Source organism: Ctenocephalides felis, unplaced genomic scaffold (genome assembly GCF_003426905.1).
Source record: "Ctenocephalides felis isolate EL2017-DRISC unplaced genomic scaffold, ASM342690v1 CF-g0.4_SCAFFOLD_01886, whole genome shotgun sequence".
Classification (NCBI taxonomy): domain Eukaryota; kingdom Metazoa; phylum Arthropoda; class Insecta; order Siphonaptera; family Pulicidae; genus Ctenocephalides; species Ctenocephalides felis.
Window position 1 is genome coordinate 77955966 of NW_020538040.1, and position 18278 is coordinate 77974243.

General features: G+C 28.7%; 1 protein-coding gene across 1 annotated transcript; it reads right to left on the reverse strand.

Moving 5' to 3' along the window:
* Positions 1 to 212: 212 nt before the first annotated feature.
* LOC113378590 (ejaculatory bulb-specific protein 3-like) lies at positions 213 to 8755 on the reverse strand. Its single transcript, XM_026619133.1, has 3 exons — positions 8623 to 8755; positions 4173 to 4377; positions 213 to 537 (listed from the first exon to the last, which is right to left on the reverse strand). Exons 2-3 carry the CDS (start codon positions 4369 to 4371, stop codon positions 329 to 331), a joined length of 408 nt encoding a protein of 135 aa, XP_026474918.1. The 5' UTR covers positions 4372 to 4377; positions 8623 to 8755; the 3' UTR covers positions 213 to 328.
* Positions 8756 to 18278: the final 9523 nt, after the last annotated feature.

Genomic DNA, 18278 nt, shown 5'->3' on the forward strand with positions numbered 1-18278 from the left:
AAGATAAGGAGTTCTGAACACAGCTTACAAGAATATTCAGTTCGAATATCATACAAAATATAGATCTGTTCCCCCAATATCAATATAAATTCGGATTAAAGTTAAAAGTTAATATCAATTTATAAATAATCATGCGAATGTATGTTTAGCTTTTAATGCGTACAGTACATGTCGCAATGAATAAAACACATTATTTTACTTAAATATGCTCTATTTGTCCTACAACTACATTTTTTTTATTATTAAAAACAGAAATATCTACAGGTGAAAATAACACTATGATTCCTAAATGACTTGCCAATATTTTGAGAAATCTCTTTTTGGAAATTTAAACTGTAACGGGTTCGCCTCTCTTCACTTGTTCAATTTGGGTGCTATATTTCTTTGTGTACTCGCCGGTTGGATCGTAAACTGCAGAAAGTTTCTTCCACTCTTCTGGTTTGTTGTTGACGAAAAATCTGATTACTTTCTCAGCTCCTTCTCTTTGTTTCTCGCTACATTTAGCGCACTCGTTGGATAAGGCATCAGGTAAGACTTCTGCAATAATAAAGCCACTTGATTAATTACAAGAACATAAAGTCATTAAAATATATTGCAATGTGACAATGTTCAATACATTTTTTTAAATAATCTGTTACCAAAATCATGAATAAAACATATACATTGATAATAATAAATCTATAAAATTGTGCATTTACATTGCCACATAAAAATTAATTCACACATCTATTAATTAAAAATTGATCAATCGAATTAACAACGGCTTTCACATACAGGATTCGAGGACAAAATTAATTCCAAGGCTCATAACGTATTCCTAAATGTGCATAAAAGTTTTTATGATTATAGAATAATTGTCGTTTCTTTACGGAAGAACGCGCATGTGATCAATATCTCGAAACCCTCATAAGAATAATAATATAATCGCGCACAACACTTAAGTAATCATTATTTCACATTTGAATTAATCATTTTATTTATATTATTTGCTATTTATTATAGAATATTCACAAGGACAACATGTGCCAATATGTTTTATTGCTTCAAATAGTCATTTGAAATTATTCCATAGAATAATAAAAAAAAACAAATAGTAAATATTGTTATGCTGAATCATCAATGACACCCCAAAATATGTAGAAGGTCCCACCGAAGATGCCAAACAATATGTAGGTACAAATAAAATAGTAATATAACGTGAAAGTAAGTTCAAGTACATTCTCAAAAAATGATAATTTATAAATAAAATCTTCGATTGAAAGAATTGTAAAATATTGCATTATAATTTAAATATATTGTAACATCCAGTTGCATACTGAAAATTTAAAAAAATGCGTTCTGAGATGATCAATAAAATGTCGAATTCTCGAATAACTCTCACATTTTCGAATAAAAGCAACTTTTTTAAACTATTATAGAACAACGTGCCAACAATGTGTCTTTTAAGATTTAGAGTCATATACATATTCATATTCAAAAGCGTCGACAGCGAAAATTTTTTATTTCCATTTTTATCAGATTGGAAGAAAAACGGCGGGGACAAATAATTAATGTCTAGCATGGTTCTAAAAAGGGAACTACTAAATCGAAAGGATTTTTCCGCTGATGCAAAAATATGAAACAATATAAATTTCGATTAAATTCAAATCAAAATGCGTGCAAAGAATAACCAATGCAATGATTTCATGTCGAACGCTGCACCAGTTGCATATGAATGAACACAGATAATTATTTCAAAGATCACTCGAGAGATTCTACATAATCAAAATGAATTTTCAAAAAAAGTGAAACCGACCTTATGGATGGATAAGCACGCTAAAAAATATTATTTAGTTTTTATCTGCAATTGGTTGAAAAAGAATGAATAATACCATTTCATCTATTGGCATTATATAATGTCAACTTGTGAATTGACGTCGTTATTAATTTGTTTCCTTTTGATGTCGCGCTATGCTGCACTAGGGTAAAATTCCACTAATGCATAATTTATTCTGCAATCTTATATATAGCATTATTAGCCATGATAAATATAGAGATATACAAATACGTACACAAAATCACACGTGTACAAATACCACTATAACGATATAGAGTAAATCTAACTTTGACCGTGGGATCTTAAGTACGCGCATTATTTTTCGTTCAAAAAAACTAGTTCTATGAGTGGGTTCGGCATTATTTCCTCTGTTCCGAGAAATTCAAACCGATAATATTTATTTGACGTAATATCATAAAAACACGTTCAATGGTCGAAACGATTATACAATCTCGAAAACAATTTCCAGGCAATGTTTAGAATATTAAATAGAGTCTATAACCGTTTATTTGTGAGATGGTCCAAGTGACATTCGGCTTTTTTACATTAAATCTACTGGAAATAATATTATTCAATTCTTCGAAAATAACGATCATTAATTGAATTAAATTTAAGGTCATGAAGTCATGGCAGTTGACAAATAAATGAGTTATGCGATCCTCTATGTAATAAAGAATATGTACGGTTGTTGGCTAATGATGGTCTAAATTTTGAATTCGAGTATAACGTTATTTTTAAATGATTTTGGCACGAGACAAAATCCTAATATTGAATAAATCATCGAGAATCATTTAGATTTATACGACGTTTTTAATTAATTTAGAAATAATAGGTAGTACTTCCCTAGGGTAGGTCCGTCAACTGACATAAGTTAAACTCCAACTCGATTCAGGAAAGAATAGGATGAGAGATTTCTCATTGCCTATTCGCACCGCAGTGCCCGAAATAAGATATTTTCAATTGGAACCATATATTTCATCTATATTTGACATCACAAAATACGTGGTGGTAGTATCCAACTTAGGGTTTTTGAATAATAGTGATTTGTAGTATAAACGATGTATAAAAATATAGAATACCACAAAAGTTCACGGAAGTCAGAATTGATAAAAAACAGAGAAGGCAATGATATTAAAATTTATGTGCATTTTGGTTAATTAATTATTGCCACAAATAATAATAAATGTCGAACTGAGATGGCTTTCACGCGAAACCTCAAGGGTAATTAAATTATCGCAGATAATTAACACAACCCATTATACAAAATCTTTTACGTATTAAGACATAAATCGTTATAGATTTTTTAGAGATTTCAATCTAACGTGCATTATTTGTAAAAAATAAATATCGGGAAAAAACGTCAATTTCTAGAGCTATAAAGAACTGTATCATGCAATATTATGAATAAATAAACTAGGCCTTGAAAATTAATTCATTACCGTCCTCGAATCATAAACCGGCAAGTTTTTTTTAATATTCATCTTGACTATCGGATGTATAATTATAATACGCGTTACATAAGGCGATTGAGGTAAATAAGATCAAATATAAAAATTTGAGTGCAAAGATGTATATATAAATTTGCATAAAATTATTTACTTATGTATGATCATAATTTTAAATTCGGAATTCATAAATTTTAATCCTAAAGCCGGCCACAGACGTAACTGTATAACTGCGCAACCTGCGACTTGAACATGTATTCTGTAGCGTCTGTGGGGTGTTTTTTGCGCAACTTGACAGACTGGTGCAAGCGAGTTGGCATGAGCACTTTTTGATTATTTTAATTGCGCAATCGTTCAAGTCGGCAAGTTCATTCGTTGGCCGCGTGTGGCAGCACATGTCCATATTTTTATTTTACATTGTAGCGAATTTATAATACAAGTTTATGAAGTTATCGACAATTAAAAGTTATGAAATTAGCCCTATGAACACTTTGAATTCTCTTCTGATGCTGTAAATATATAAATTAATAAAAAAGATATATTTTTAGGTTATGTTTTGACATTTATTATTTGACATTTGTGATATGCTTGCGCAAGTACTTGAACATAAACTTGAACCGTCTGTGGGCGCTGTGAAAATACGCCTGGTTGCGCATTCATTCAGTTGCACATGCATACAGTTACGTCTGTGGCCGGCTTAATTTAAAGTGATTTTTGCTGAAAACTGCAATTTAATTTCTCACATCTCTACATTTAAATTCGGTATTTAGATTGAAAAACACATTTCGATAGTATGCGCAAATTTTAAGAAATTTTATTACTATTGAGCGTTACTTTTAAAACTTTTTGTTTATTCCACAGCGATAAAATTGAATTAATCGAAAAATATTAAAATCGTACTAAAAACTTACTTTTCAATTCTTTTCCTTCTGCTGTGCAGCTGCCTTTGTCAAGAAGGCAGTTTACATAGTTGTTAAGCAATCTATTGCTTTGCAAAATTTCATCTAAATTGATGTTATCAAATTTGCTAGTATATTTATCTTCTTGAGGTCTAGCAAAAACAGAGCAAACCAACAAGGCTGCGAATGTAGCGAGGAGGAAGGATCTCATTTTGATCTGAAAAACATAACATGGTAAAAATATTTTTGGAATTTCTTTATTCAAATATGTATATGTATGTATAATATTTAATATAACAAACATCATTCTAACCAATACCGAATTTTCATATAATGTTGATATAATAATCGACCATAAGACTATATTTTAATAATTTACTAGAAAAATAGAAGAAAATGTTAAAGCAGGCTTGTGCGCCAAATGATCATTACACGAGATATTGAAAGGTGACTTCTAAAAAGATTTATGCACAAATCTAAAACAAAATTAATTAAAAACAAATTTCAGATCTAAGAGTGAGACCTATTAGATTTCATAATTAGTGCAAATTAAATTTCTAAGAAAGTCGAACATGCACTCATTTAAGATAAATTCGTAAATCGTAACTCTGCGAAACTCAAAGTTATGTTTGGCAGATATAAAAAAAATCGGTAATGTCTTAACTCATCTTACACTTTTGCAAAACATAACAAATCAAATAAGCTGTTGCATAATTCCAAATGACACCACAGAAGGCGTAAATAAACAAATATGAAAGAATGTTTCTTTTCTGTTTGAGAAGCAATTATACCATTAACTTTGGCGCACCTATCTTTTCAGTAGCAGTTTAATACAAATGTCGCACATAAGTGTGAATTTATTACATTATTGTTATTTAATGTAGTTGATATTTATAATAATGGAAGAAACGACTAATGTCATTGTTTTTATTTTCTATTCACATAAATCGCGAAAGCTCGAGTATTGTGTTGAAACAATATTTTCAATGGAGGTAGGTATTCACGATTATGTTAAGCTAGTATGTCCTTCTAGAACTCGTTAGACAATATTTATAAGAACACAAATAAATACAAAATAATTGAAAAATATAATATTTATATAAGCTTAATAAAAAATTCTCAAAAGTCAACAGAATTACTGACTCTATTAAAATTTAGTAGTAACTATAAGTTCATGAAATAAATTTCAATCGAGTTTTATATGAAACACCGCAACAGATATCTAAAAAGATTAAATCAAATAATAAATTATTATATCAAATGACGTTGACAAAAATTGCTTGATCTCTATAAGAACCATTTAAAATAATACAATTACATTAATTATGATTAAATAAGCGATTTTATTATCACGCACACCGTCTTCGAGGACGAGTTAGTGTAAAACATATGAATCAAGGCATTTCATGTAGATTTTCAGTTTGTGTCACAATATTAAGATACGATAAATCTTCCAGTAAAGGATATGAAAATTAAAGCAATAGAAAATACAAATATATATATATATATATATATATTTAAATGATTGGCAAAGAAAATCTCAAAATAGCATTGATATAGTCGCTTTGTTCATTAGAATGCGACAACGTCTAATTTATTTATAAATGATTGCAGCAATGAGTCTAAGCAGAAAATAATAAACCATTCATCCTATATAATACTATTAAGATCTAGAATACTTATAGAATATGCGTGAATCAAGTTTCGATAAAATGTACCAATTTCATAGATACACACATACACGATATTATAATACAATAAATCATAGTATTTTAATAGTAGTCCCTGCTGTTTTTAGTAAACCGGTAGTTAAGTGAATCATACTGTATAAGTTAATCATATGTTCATTTTAATTATTTACTTTGACAATTATTTAAATGTTCCGTGAAATATTACGAAGAAATAAATATACTAAATTGAGATGCGATTTCCAAATAGTTTGCAATTTGAAATAGAGTAATCTAATATAGAGATATCCTATCTGAAATATCTATTCCGTCTCAATAATAAGAAAACATTAAATCTCTTATATGAAAATGTTTGTTTCGGGTGATCAAAAAATTTAAATTTTGAATTCGTATGTCACACTATTCAAAAGAAAAAGATCGTTGGTCGATCATATATTATCATAGTTATTTGATTAAAATTTTAAATTAAGAATCCATTGATTTATTTAATCCTAATTTAATGTGATTATTGCTGTCAATTAAAATTTTTTGTCTAACATCTCTACATTTAAATTCGGTATTTAGATTGAAAATATTCGCGTGGTCAAAAAATTTAAATTTTAAATTCGTATTTTACAACGTTCAGGAGAAAAAGATCGTTGGTCGACGATCGTGAAAAAAGTAATGACCAGCCAAGTTCAAACATTTTTCTCGAGCGTCGTGTTAAATGAAAATCTTGGCGTGGAAAACTATTAGTATAATAATAATAGTTCATATTTAACAATATAAAATTCATAATTAACAATATTTAATAAATATAACAATAAAACAATCACTTATTTTGATTTATAGTAACAAAGCTTTGAGAAACGTCAGGTAAAAAGTATTTGATAAGTATAAACAAGTGTAGATTTCGATCAGCCGATTTTTTAGATTTATTGGAAAATTTTAGATTTTTTGAAAACAAAAATTTAAAATATATATATATATATATATATTTTATTGATGAAACGCCCGACTTTTTAACTCAAATTAAACATATTATATCAACATCAAATTCAAGAATATTCAAATATTTATGTATATATATGATTAAGTGTTTTTGGGCAACCATCCAAAAATTAAAAGAATTTAATGAAGATTTAATCTGTCTTTATTGTAGTAGCAAACGTTTCGAGCCTCGATTTGGTTCATTTTCAGTACATACAAATAACAAAGACAAAAAACGAACACTAATTAATTTAACACTTAGTTATAAAACAAGAAAAAATAATAAATATCAATAATAAAAAATAAATGAAAAACTTTATGAAGATAATATTCATCAAAGCATGGTAAATGAGTCTGATCAATAATCGACGAGTCAAATCAAGACTGTACTTCGCTACTAAAATGAAGACATTTTTTTCATTAATTTTTTTTAATTATTGGATGTTTGCACAAAAACACTTCTATATATATATATATATATATATATATATATATATATATATATATATTTGTTTATCAATTTGGAACCATTTGAGCCCCTGGAAGCAACGAAATTCGAAAATTACCATTTTAAGACCACCCTAATATATGTATATATATATATATATATATATATATGTATATATATATTAATTGTTTAATATGAACAAAACAGCACTCAGATTTGTTTAACACAACTTTATTTTATGATTACAGACGTTTCGAGACCATGGTGTGTCTCATCTTCAGTGTAATTTCAAAAACAGTTACTATATACTACACATTCTTTAATAATTTATTTAAATTTTATTTAATTTTTGGTATACAAAAAACACAACTATTCCTTGCAATGCTTGACACAGTACATGTGAGTATGTGGGACATGTGAGTACTGTGTCAAGCATTGCAAGGAATAGTTGGTGTTTTTGTATACCAAAAATTAAATAAAATTTAAATAAATTATTAAAGAATGTGTAGTATATAAGTAACCTGTTTTTGAAATTACACTGAAGATGAGACACACCATGGTCTCGAAACGTCTGTAATCATAAAATAAAGTTGTGTTAAACAAATCTGAGTGCTGTTTTGTTCATATTAAACAATTAATATTCGTTCCACTCATATCATAAAATTCTATATGTATATATATATATATATATATATATATATATTATGATTTTATTTTTCTGAATTGAAATCCTCTTTCTTTTTCAAAAAAATATTTATTTAGTTTATCATTTACAAAAATTTTCTACGTTTTGGGGATATAGAATTTTCCCAACGATGAACTACAATTTTGTTTACCATTGTGAGTACATAGGAAAACTTCCATATCCCCGAAACTATAGTAGAAAATATTTATAAAATATAAATAAATTAATATTTTTTTGAGAAAAATATGTGACTCAGTTCAGAAAAATAAAATCATCAGTCAACTTAAACAATAACAAATATATATATATATATATATATATATAATGATTTTATTTTTCTGAATTGAAATCCTCTTTCTTTCTCAAAAAATTACTTATTTAAATTATCATTTACAAAAATTTTCTACGTTTTGGGGATATAGAATGTTCCCAACTATGAACTACAATTTGTTTACTATTGTAAGTACATAGGAAAACTTCCATATCTCCGGAACTATAGTAAAAAATATTTATAAAAAATAAATAAATTAATAGTTTTTTGAGAAAAAATGTGACTCAGTTCAGAAAAATAAAATGATCAATTAACTTAAACAATAACAATAATATGTACGTATATTATATATATATATATATATATATATATACGTTAAAATTTTATAAAAATGAACGTACCTGTAAGTAAGAGTATTGATGAAGTTGTTATCAATTCCTTTGCTTAGAAGGCACTGTGCTTAGAGCAAAGAGTTATCACTTTATATATTAATGTACTGACATCATATGCGCATCATAACACTGAATTAATTTGCATGGGTTTCCAGTTTTTGTTTTCAAATTTCTGGTGGAAGTGGAAAAGCTCATGCACACACAGGTGTGGCCTCATGCGTCCGCATTGTCCTTGTTATATTTCGCAATTTGCTGTCACTCGGCCACTCGGGCCGAATGCGCGTTGTCATTCTCATCATTTCCCGCGCTCCGGTCGGGACACGAGAAGACGCGCGACCCGGTAGCGAATTTTGTTGTTTGTTTTATTCCATTGTAATTCCCGGTAGCAGATTTAGTGTTATTCCATTGTAATTCGAAATATTGGTTTCAAGGCGATTTCCCATTGGCCAACTTCAATAAACTGCAAATATTGCGCGCGAGGATCGTAATTTACAACCGTAGCGAGAATGGGGATATTTGAACTTTGAGACGATTAGGAAAAGATCAACAACATTTTCGAGTCTAGTGTACCATCAGTGTTCGGAACGATCTCTACGGGTGCATAACTCTAAAAAAAACTTACTTGTTGATTTTAAAGTTATATGCTTTAACTTAACAAAAATATATAGTATGCGAATATAATATAATACTAGAATTCGCAACGCTTTATATCTTAAATCAATTACGATTTGTTTTATTGATTGTTCAGTTCACTAAAACGTACATTTTGGTAAGACAATTGAAAAAAATCTGTGTTGTCATTACTATCTAAATCTTACATAACATATTTCGCATGTGTGATAGATACATTTTGGAAATTTTATCCCTAATGCTTACGCTTTTTTATTAGAATGCTTAAGAATGATAAAAACTAGTGGTGTTTGACATCGTGCCTTAAAGCAAATTGCTGGAACTTCACGTACCATAACAAACTGTTCGAAGAATATTAAATGTCTACAAATAGATTATTATAAATTCTGTAATATCGTCTAATATTTTATAAGAATTATATAAACTGAATTACAAAGCTAAAATTATTCACTTAAAGTACATAAGTGAGCTTTAGACTTTAACCTGAATTAAAATTGGAATCTGAATTATTTTCGATAAACTAAAAAAAAATTAATTTTTTTTTAAAAGCAATTGTTTCGTTAACACAAGCAGAAAGTTTTTTGATATCTCGGCATCTCCAAAATGGCTAGACCTGCCTTTGCCAAAAACTAATCACCACTTCTCCCAATCATTACAAATTGAATGTTTTTAGATCATTCAAAACGGATCTCTCAAAAAGCTCGATTTCTATTTTTTGCACTCTTTGCTCTTTATTTCCGTATCAGCTGGACCTGCCTTTGCCAATAACTAATCAGCACATCTTCCTATCAATAGGAATCGAACGTTTTTTAAACCATTCAAATCGGTTGATCCGTGCGCCCGAAAACGTGAACGAAAAAATGCTGACACACAAAACACACACACATCCATTTTTTCTGAGGTATGCCAAACTGTTCAGAAACCTTCTAAACGTCGAGAAATGCAAAAATTGTCATTTTTGATTTTTGACCCATTTCTATAACTACCCTACGGGAAGTTAAAAAGGCAATCTAAAGGTAAAAATTTGTAAAAAGAAAATAGAGGTGACCAGAATTATGCAGAATAACGCATGAATTTCATTATGCAGAATAGCGTTTCGTAAAATTATAGAAGAGTATGAATCTGCATTAAATCATGTATGTATGGCTATGTATTTTTGACCTCATTGTTGGTGGCTAGGATTAATAGATTTTTTCAGATTAGTTTATAGAACAGTTGCAGTTTTAATTTCATGGCCTATAAGCATAATATAACAAACATGTATAATTTCTTACATCCCGTTCATTTTTGCCAACGGTTTTGGAGTTAGAGAGAAAACGTGCTCAAAGATCATATCAGATTTTTATAGCTTTTTTTACTAATTTTGAATTCCGTAATAGCATGTAATCAATTTTATTAACTTCCCGTAGGGCAAGTTATAGTAATCACAAAAAAAATTGAAAATGAAAATGTTTATATATCTTTACGTTTCAAAGGTTTCTGAACATTTTGGAATGTATGTGAACAATTTGAATGTATGAGTGTGTGTGTGTGCGCGAATACAAATTTTCGTTGACAATTTCGGGAACACGGATCTACCGATTTGAATAATTCAAAAAACATTCGATTCGTATTGATAAGGAAACGTGCTGATTAGTTGCTGTGAAGGCAGATCTAGCGGTTATGGACTCTCAATAAAAATAAGTTTAAAAAATGCCTTTTGGAGGCCAAAAATGATCATTAGACATAATCACATTTTCATAATGTGTACACATTTTGTGTATTTTTTTTTTTTTGGATTGCGTACCAAAATTTTCAATAACGGTACGGGAAGTTCGAGCAATTTGCCTTAAGGCACAATGCCATGCACCCCCACTAGCTCTTCTAACATTTGTTCACAATACGGAAAGTTCCAGCAATTTACCTTAAGACGCAATGTCACACACCACTAGTTTTTATAAATTATCTTGAATATAATTGTACACTATATGGACTTTTTTTCACGAATCATTAAGTATCTTCATTTATCATAATGTATATTTGTCTTGAATATTATGTAACAGGCAATAATATTATTTTAAATAAATCAGGAAAATCCACAAAAAATAAACACAAATAACCTTGTACCAAGAAGTAAGTAATTTATTTCTTGATTATTTTTTATTTAATACCCGTTGAAAACAACTTTTTATTAGCGATGGTTAGATGTAATGCACCTTCACAAAAAACAATAGATGTTCTATTGAATTGAAATTGAAAAAAAAACGTTATGAGAAAACACCAATGAAATGAGTATCTATAAAACTTATCATGATTATCTTATAGACTGTTAACAGTAGGTCTTCAAAATCATTTAGTATTTGTTATTTTTTATTGATTTTATATAATTTATTGTATTTTAATAAAAATTAAACAAAGCAGAACTGTTTGTTCCAAAGACAAAAATTATGATAAGTAAAATGAGAAAAACTATTATTAAACCAACGGGTTTTAGTTAACGGGAAAATGTGCAATTTTTATGTGACCAAAGTATTGGATGTGAAATATTGTTCAATTTATCATTGGTAACTTTTTAAATTGATTCAAAATGCAATAATCTTACTTTCGCTCGAAATATCGCTTATGTATAGTTCAAATAAAATCTTTAACATGAAACTATGATACGATATATATGATATGAATTCATACTTTTTATGACTTATTCGTGTATTATTCATCGCTTCTCTATACATTTCTATATATTTTTGATACGCCATTACATGCAAGAACATATTACATAAGAATAATACATAGAATCTACCTCTTGAATATTCAATAATATTTTTAGTGAGTCCAATGATTGCACGTTTTGTATAAGTTCGTCACACAGACACACACACACACACACATATATATATATATATATGTATATGTATATATGTATATATAGATTTTTTGTTAATCGTGGAATAATTCTAGAGATTTTTTCAGCCAAATTGTCAAAATAAAAAACGATAAATACTTGAACTATTTATTTTGTACGTCACACCTTGTCATTCAGCAAGTTCAGCTTAATTCAATGTTTGACTTTTGTTTGAAAAATAGTGTAACATACTATATCACTTTATAAATTTGTTTACATTTTAATTTTAAATGAAATTTTGGTGTTAATTTTGTTTTATTACAAAACAATGTTTATTTCTTTTAGATTTTTCCTAGTATCAACTTGCTGATTTACGATACACATACAGTGTCAAAATGTACAAAACGAACAATTCATTACTTATCGTATTTTATTTTAATGATTTGACTAAAAGACACACATATACACAGGATGTCCCAGATCTTAACGTCAAGCCGAAACAGGGTGATAGTATTGACCTTAATCGGCCTGAAAAAAAATTGAAAAAAAAAAATATCTATCGAAGTTCAGAAATTATGAGCTTTGGTAAAATCACCATTTTTCGGTTATTAGAGATATTTTTACTAAATTTGTTCGTTTAAACTTTGGAACCGTAATCACGAATAACATTTCTAGAATCACAATAAAAAACAATAACACAATTGCCTCAAGTTTTCAAAATCAAAACTTTTAGTTAAACTATGAACTTATTTTTTTTTTAAATTGTTCGACTTTGAGAAGCCCTCCTTTATATAAAATGTACTGAAGTGTGTTGGCAAATTTCATCAAAAGTTAGCGCGTTCATTCAGGATTGTAAAATGGTAAAATACTTGATAATTTTATTATTGAAAAATTTCGAGTACAAAAATAAAAATCTAAAAATGGCATGATTTTTTGCTTTGAATTAGTTCAAATTAACAAGAGAGAGTTCTTCGTGCGAGAAAGAAACATGTGAACTGAATTTGAATACCAGCAAAATTCATACCATTTTTAGGTTTTTATTTTTTCACTCGAATTTTTTGAAGTTTTCGGCGGTGTTTTACCATTTTACAATTCTGATTAAATGCGCCAATGAAACTTGCCAACACCTTTTTGTACATTTTTTAAGGTGGGCCTCTCAAAGTCGACTTATTTTTAAAAAAAATTCATAGTTCAACAAAAAGTCTTATTTCTTGAAATGCTTGGGGCAATTGTGATATTTTCTTTCATCGTGATCGTAGAAAAGTTTAGATGAATAAAATAAAGTTAACCATAGTAATCGAAAATTGTCATAATTTCACCAAAGCTCTAGATTGCACTTAAAAGCTCATAAATTCCAAAAAACGTGAGATATTATTTTCCTTTTTTTTCAGGACATTTAAGGTCAATACTAACACGTTTCGGCTTGTGCCCCGTTAAAGTCTGGTATACCCTATATATATATATTATATATATATATATATATATATTTATTATTATTATTATTATTTGCACTCTGTCCGAAGACTTGGTGTGAGTTCACTAAATTGTTCACCTGTTTACAGTTCACTCTGATGCATTTCCCTGTTTATAGTTCGCTTTAGTACATTTTACTTCCCAAACTTTGGTGACAACAATTGTCAGGTGTCCTGTGTCTCAGCATTTCATTCTCCGTATTTTATTTTCTCTAACAAATATTCATCGATAACACGCTTTTCTGGTCCTAGTCCTCCAGTTTGTCTGTTTTCCATCTGTCTTGTTTCAAATTAGTTCAAGGGAGTGCTATCAGCACTACTCCAAACTCATCAGCCCATTTTGCTTGAAAAAAAGTGCTATGAATTTATATTTACATCATAAATATTACGATATAAACTTACATTACATTTACTAATATTAATATACATACACGTATATTCGTATATACGCAATAATATATATAGAATATAATAAGAATAATATTCTGGTTTAAAATAAAGATTTGAAATATGACTAAAAACGTTTCATGTATACAACTGCAAATTATATATCTATTTCTTAATTTAAATAAAACGTAGCACAAACTAATTGAGAAGAAGTAAGTCCGAATGCTGATACGAGTGTAAAGAAACAATAATAATGAGTATTGTGATCAAAACTGTCGAATGATAAAATACATTTAATACGACTTGCTAACAGTTTTTTAGCAAAATATTGCCTAATAATATCGAAATTAATATACTCAGATATATCACAATTTTTACGCTTTAACAGAAGATTACTTTTTCAGGAAATTGATGGAATATTGAAAGAAGAATTTGAAAGCAAAATCGCAATCGGCTTTATTTAAAGAAAAAAGCTCTTGAAACGTTAGAATCAATAACAATATCAGAAATTATGCTAAAGCTTCATTCGCAAAAAAATACATGATGGTTTATTATAAACTTTTTTTATGTTACTATTAATGTACTTCAATAATCAATGTTATTTCCGTTGTTATTGTTATAAGTGATAACATCGATTCTTGTTTGTTATGAAAACTAGAATTTGCTTATTTACACAATTCATTAAAAATTTGTTTTATTTTAGATCATAAAATAAATGTGACTACTGTTTCCATATAAAATATGAAATTCTCAAACAGAATGTTATGATTCATCAAAGTTTAAAACTTTACTAGCGGAAAAGCAAGGTTTAATTTTAATGAAATATACTTTATAAATTTGTTAAACGTTGCATAATTTCTTGAATAATAATTTAATAAATAATAATTAAATTTTATGTGACTTTTTATATCGGTAAGTAGGAATTGACGAGATATTAGTATTCCATAATAATCGGGAAGGCCTGTATTAATTATAAACGAAATTGCATTAATTAACAACAAGAGCAACAAATAACTATTGTTTAATTCATTAGACATTAATAACATACACGTCTTGCCATAATAAGAAGTATGAGCAAAATTGAGAGTGAAAACGCACATGAGTAATTTTCCATAGAGCCAAATATATGTATTGGACAATTAACAATTTTTGTTATTTACATACATTTACACCATTTTACAAAAAGTTATTATTTTTAACTAATAGTAAAAATCTAATTCGCTAATTAGATCATTTTATTTTAAATAAAATCGATTTCATAGATCGTCGATTTTTATGTGTGAAAAATCTATAAAGATTCAATTCAGACTTTTAATTGTAATTTGTGCCAGTGTGTGAAATATAAGAAATATTTGATAAATCTTAAATAATGTATTCGTTGTTAAATGTAAAATTATAATATGAGCTATTTTTGACAAAATTCGAATATTGTTAATTGCAAACTTAGTTTTATATAATTTTATTCCATTAAAATTTAATAAAACATTTTTAACAGTATTTTCACAGTTTTTAAAGAAAAATATATAACATACAGAGTGTCTTATACCTTGACGTCAAGCCGAAACGGGGTTGTAGTATTGACCTTAACTATCCTGGAAAAAAATTAAAAAAAAAAAATGAATTGTTGTTTAGAAATCATAAGCTTTTAAGTACAACCTAGAGCTATGATGAAATAATTTCCAAACAACGTGAGATTTTTTTTTTCAGAACGGTTAAGGTCAATACTATGAACTTTTTTCGGCTTGTCATCAAGGTCCGCTGACACCCTGTATAATCGCAACTAGGGCGGGTCCTATATTGAATGCGATGCATGCGAAAAATGTAGACGCACGTCTTAGGGGGCGCCAGAATGAGATTCGGATATAAAATTTGCAATATAGTTTTTTTCCAATATCATTCAAAAAAAATTTTAAAAAAATACTAATCTTTCAACATTTTTAAAATACGATAAAAAATTTAACTTTAAACAAATAATCTGATACACGATGGGAAAGTAAAGATTAATACATACAATTTGGCTCTTACGATATCAATTCGAAATTATATTCAAAGGTATTTTAAAAAATTACTGTAAATGTTTACATAATTTTAATGATAGACTGTGAGAACCGTTAATAATAGAGGGGGGGGGAGCTTGGACCCCAGGACCGGCCCTGATCGCAACTATCATAAAAAATTAGAAAAAAAAATCCATTTATTTTAAAAATTAGGAGTTGTAAGTGCAACACGGGCCTCAGTAAAAATGTCACCATTTTATTGTTGTTAATTTTTGTTTTCATTTAAGTTTCGGATCCGTAATCGTAAATAACATTTCTAGGACCACGGATGAAAATAATGACACAATTGGCCCAAGTTTTCAAGAATTAATACTTTTTGTTGAGCTATGAATTTGAAGTTTTCAAAACAGATCGACTTTGAGATGCCCTCCGCAAACTTTTGTTCTATCAAAAGTTTGCGGATTGTAAGTTATTAAAATACTCGATAGATTCGTAATAAAAAACGAGTAAAAGTAATCAATAAGGATTACGTTTTTTTTTAACTAAAAATAACACGAACGGCTAACGCATTTCGCTCACATTCAGTTCAAATGTTTTTGTACCTTGAAGCCTGCGCGTACAACAAACATTTGAACTTATTTGTGAGTAAAATGCACTAGCAATTATGTTATTTTTAGGCTTTTATTTTGTTACTCAATTTTTTTTTTATTATGAAACTGACAATTCTGACTAAATGCGCAAACTTTTGATAAAACTTGCGAATACACTGTGGTACATTTTTTTTTAAAGTAGGGCCTCTCAAACTCGACCAATTTTGAAAATTTTAAATTCATAGTTCAACAAAAAGTCTTAATTCCTGAAAACTTGAGGCAATTTTGGTATTTTTACCGTGGTCCTAGAAACGATTAGAAATTCAAAGTTTATATAAATAAAATAAATAAAAATGAACCACAATAACCGGTTGTACTTGAAAGCTCATAATTTTTAAACTATGTGCATGGCGTTTTTTTTTTTATTTTTTCATGATCGTTACAATCAATATTATCGTCCTGTTTCGGTTTGACGTTGAGTTCTGGAACACTATATATATATATGACCTACGCGAAAAAAAAAACAAAACTGAAAGCCGAAACACAGGACCAGAAAGTATTGAAGCAGAAGTTTGGAAAGGAAAATGTAAACGTGAATAGTGCTAGTGGAATTCTAACGGAAATAATGAACAAGGGAGGGAAAGGAAACTAGTTGAAAGTGCATTTAGCCTTAAGACAAGTTGCAAGAACTTCCCGAAATGTGTAAATAATTACTTAATTAATCCTTTAGAATAAGCAATTTGATCTGTCTTTCACAATAATTTTTTATTCTATAAATTATTAAGAAATAAATATTAAATTAAAATAAAATAAATGAAAAAGATATTAAAAAAGAACTCTTCTTTCGAGACATGTTATATGTGTGGAAAAATTTTAACGAGTGCATTGTGTTTGTATGTATAGATAAGGAAACTCGAAGAGCTTTTCGTTTCGTCATTTGTTGAAAGAGTGAGATAGATAAACATTAGTGGCGCTTTGGCCGGCGGAAAAATTACGAAGTAGAGACATTGAAAATATAGCTTGTGGATTTAAGCTGTAATCATTAAGCAAAATATTTTTTTCAACTATTAGTTACAAGAAAGCGGCTCGGTAGATTTTCATCTAAAATTAATCATCATCATTCCAACTAAATCTTTCGAACAGTTTTTGATTTTTTAAAATCGATTCGGTAGAATGAGCTTAAATGTGAACGAAAAGTTCAACACTTTTTTCCAAATTACAAAGATACGGCTCAGCCGATCGTCGCACAAAACTGACAAACGAAAATCCTCAGATACATCAAATGGCTTTTAAATTTCTGAAATCGGTTCAGGCGTTCTCGAGCAAACGTCGATGAAAGGTCTAATTCTGACAAATGCCGAAAAACGACACTAATTTTTGAAAACTTTGACGCTAAATTTTTAAAATAAACGACTTGTCGTAGGGCCGTAATATTTTAGTATGATCTATAAGACTACGGTATCTACCGTCAAAAAAAAATCATAAAAATCGTCGAAAAAATTTTTTTAACATGTTAAAAAAAGTGCACTTTATTACAAGAAAACGGCCCGGCCGATCTCTACCAAAAACTAATCAGCACGATTCCCAACCAATATCTTTCGAACGGTTTTTGAATTTTCAAAATCGATTCAGAATTGCGGGCTAAAACGTGGACGAAAAACTTTTCACTTTTCTGCTATTTACAAAGAATCGGCTCGGCCGATCGCCGCACAAACTGAGCAACGCTAGTCATCATCGAGATACATCGAATGGCTTTTAAATGTTTGAA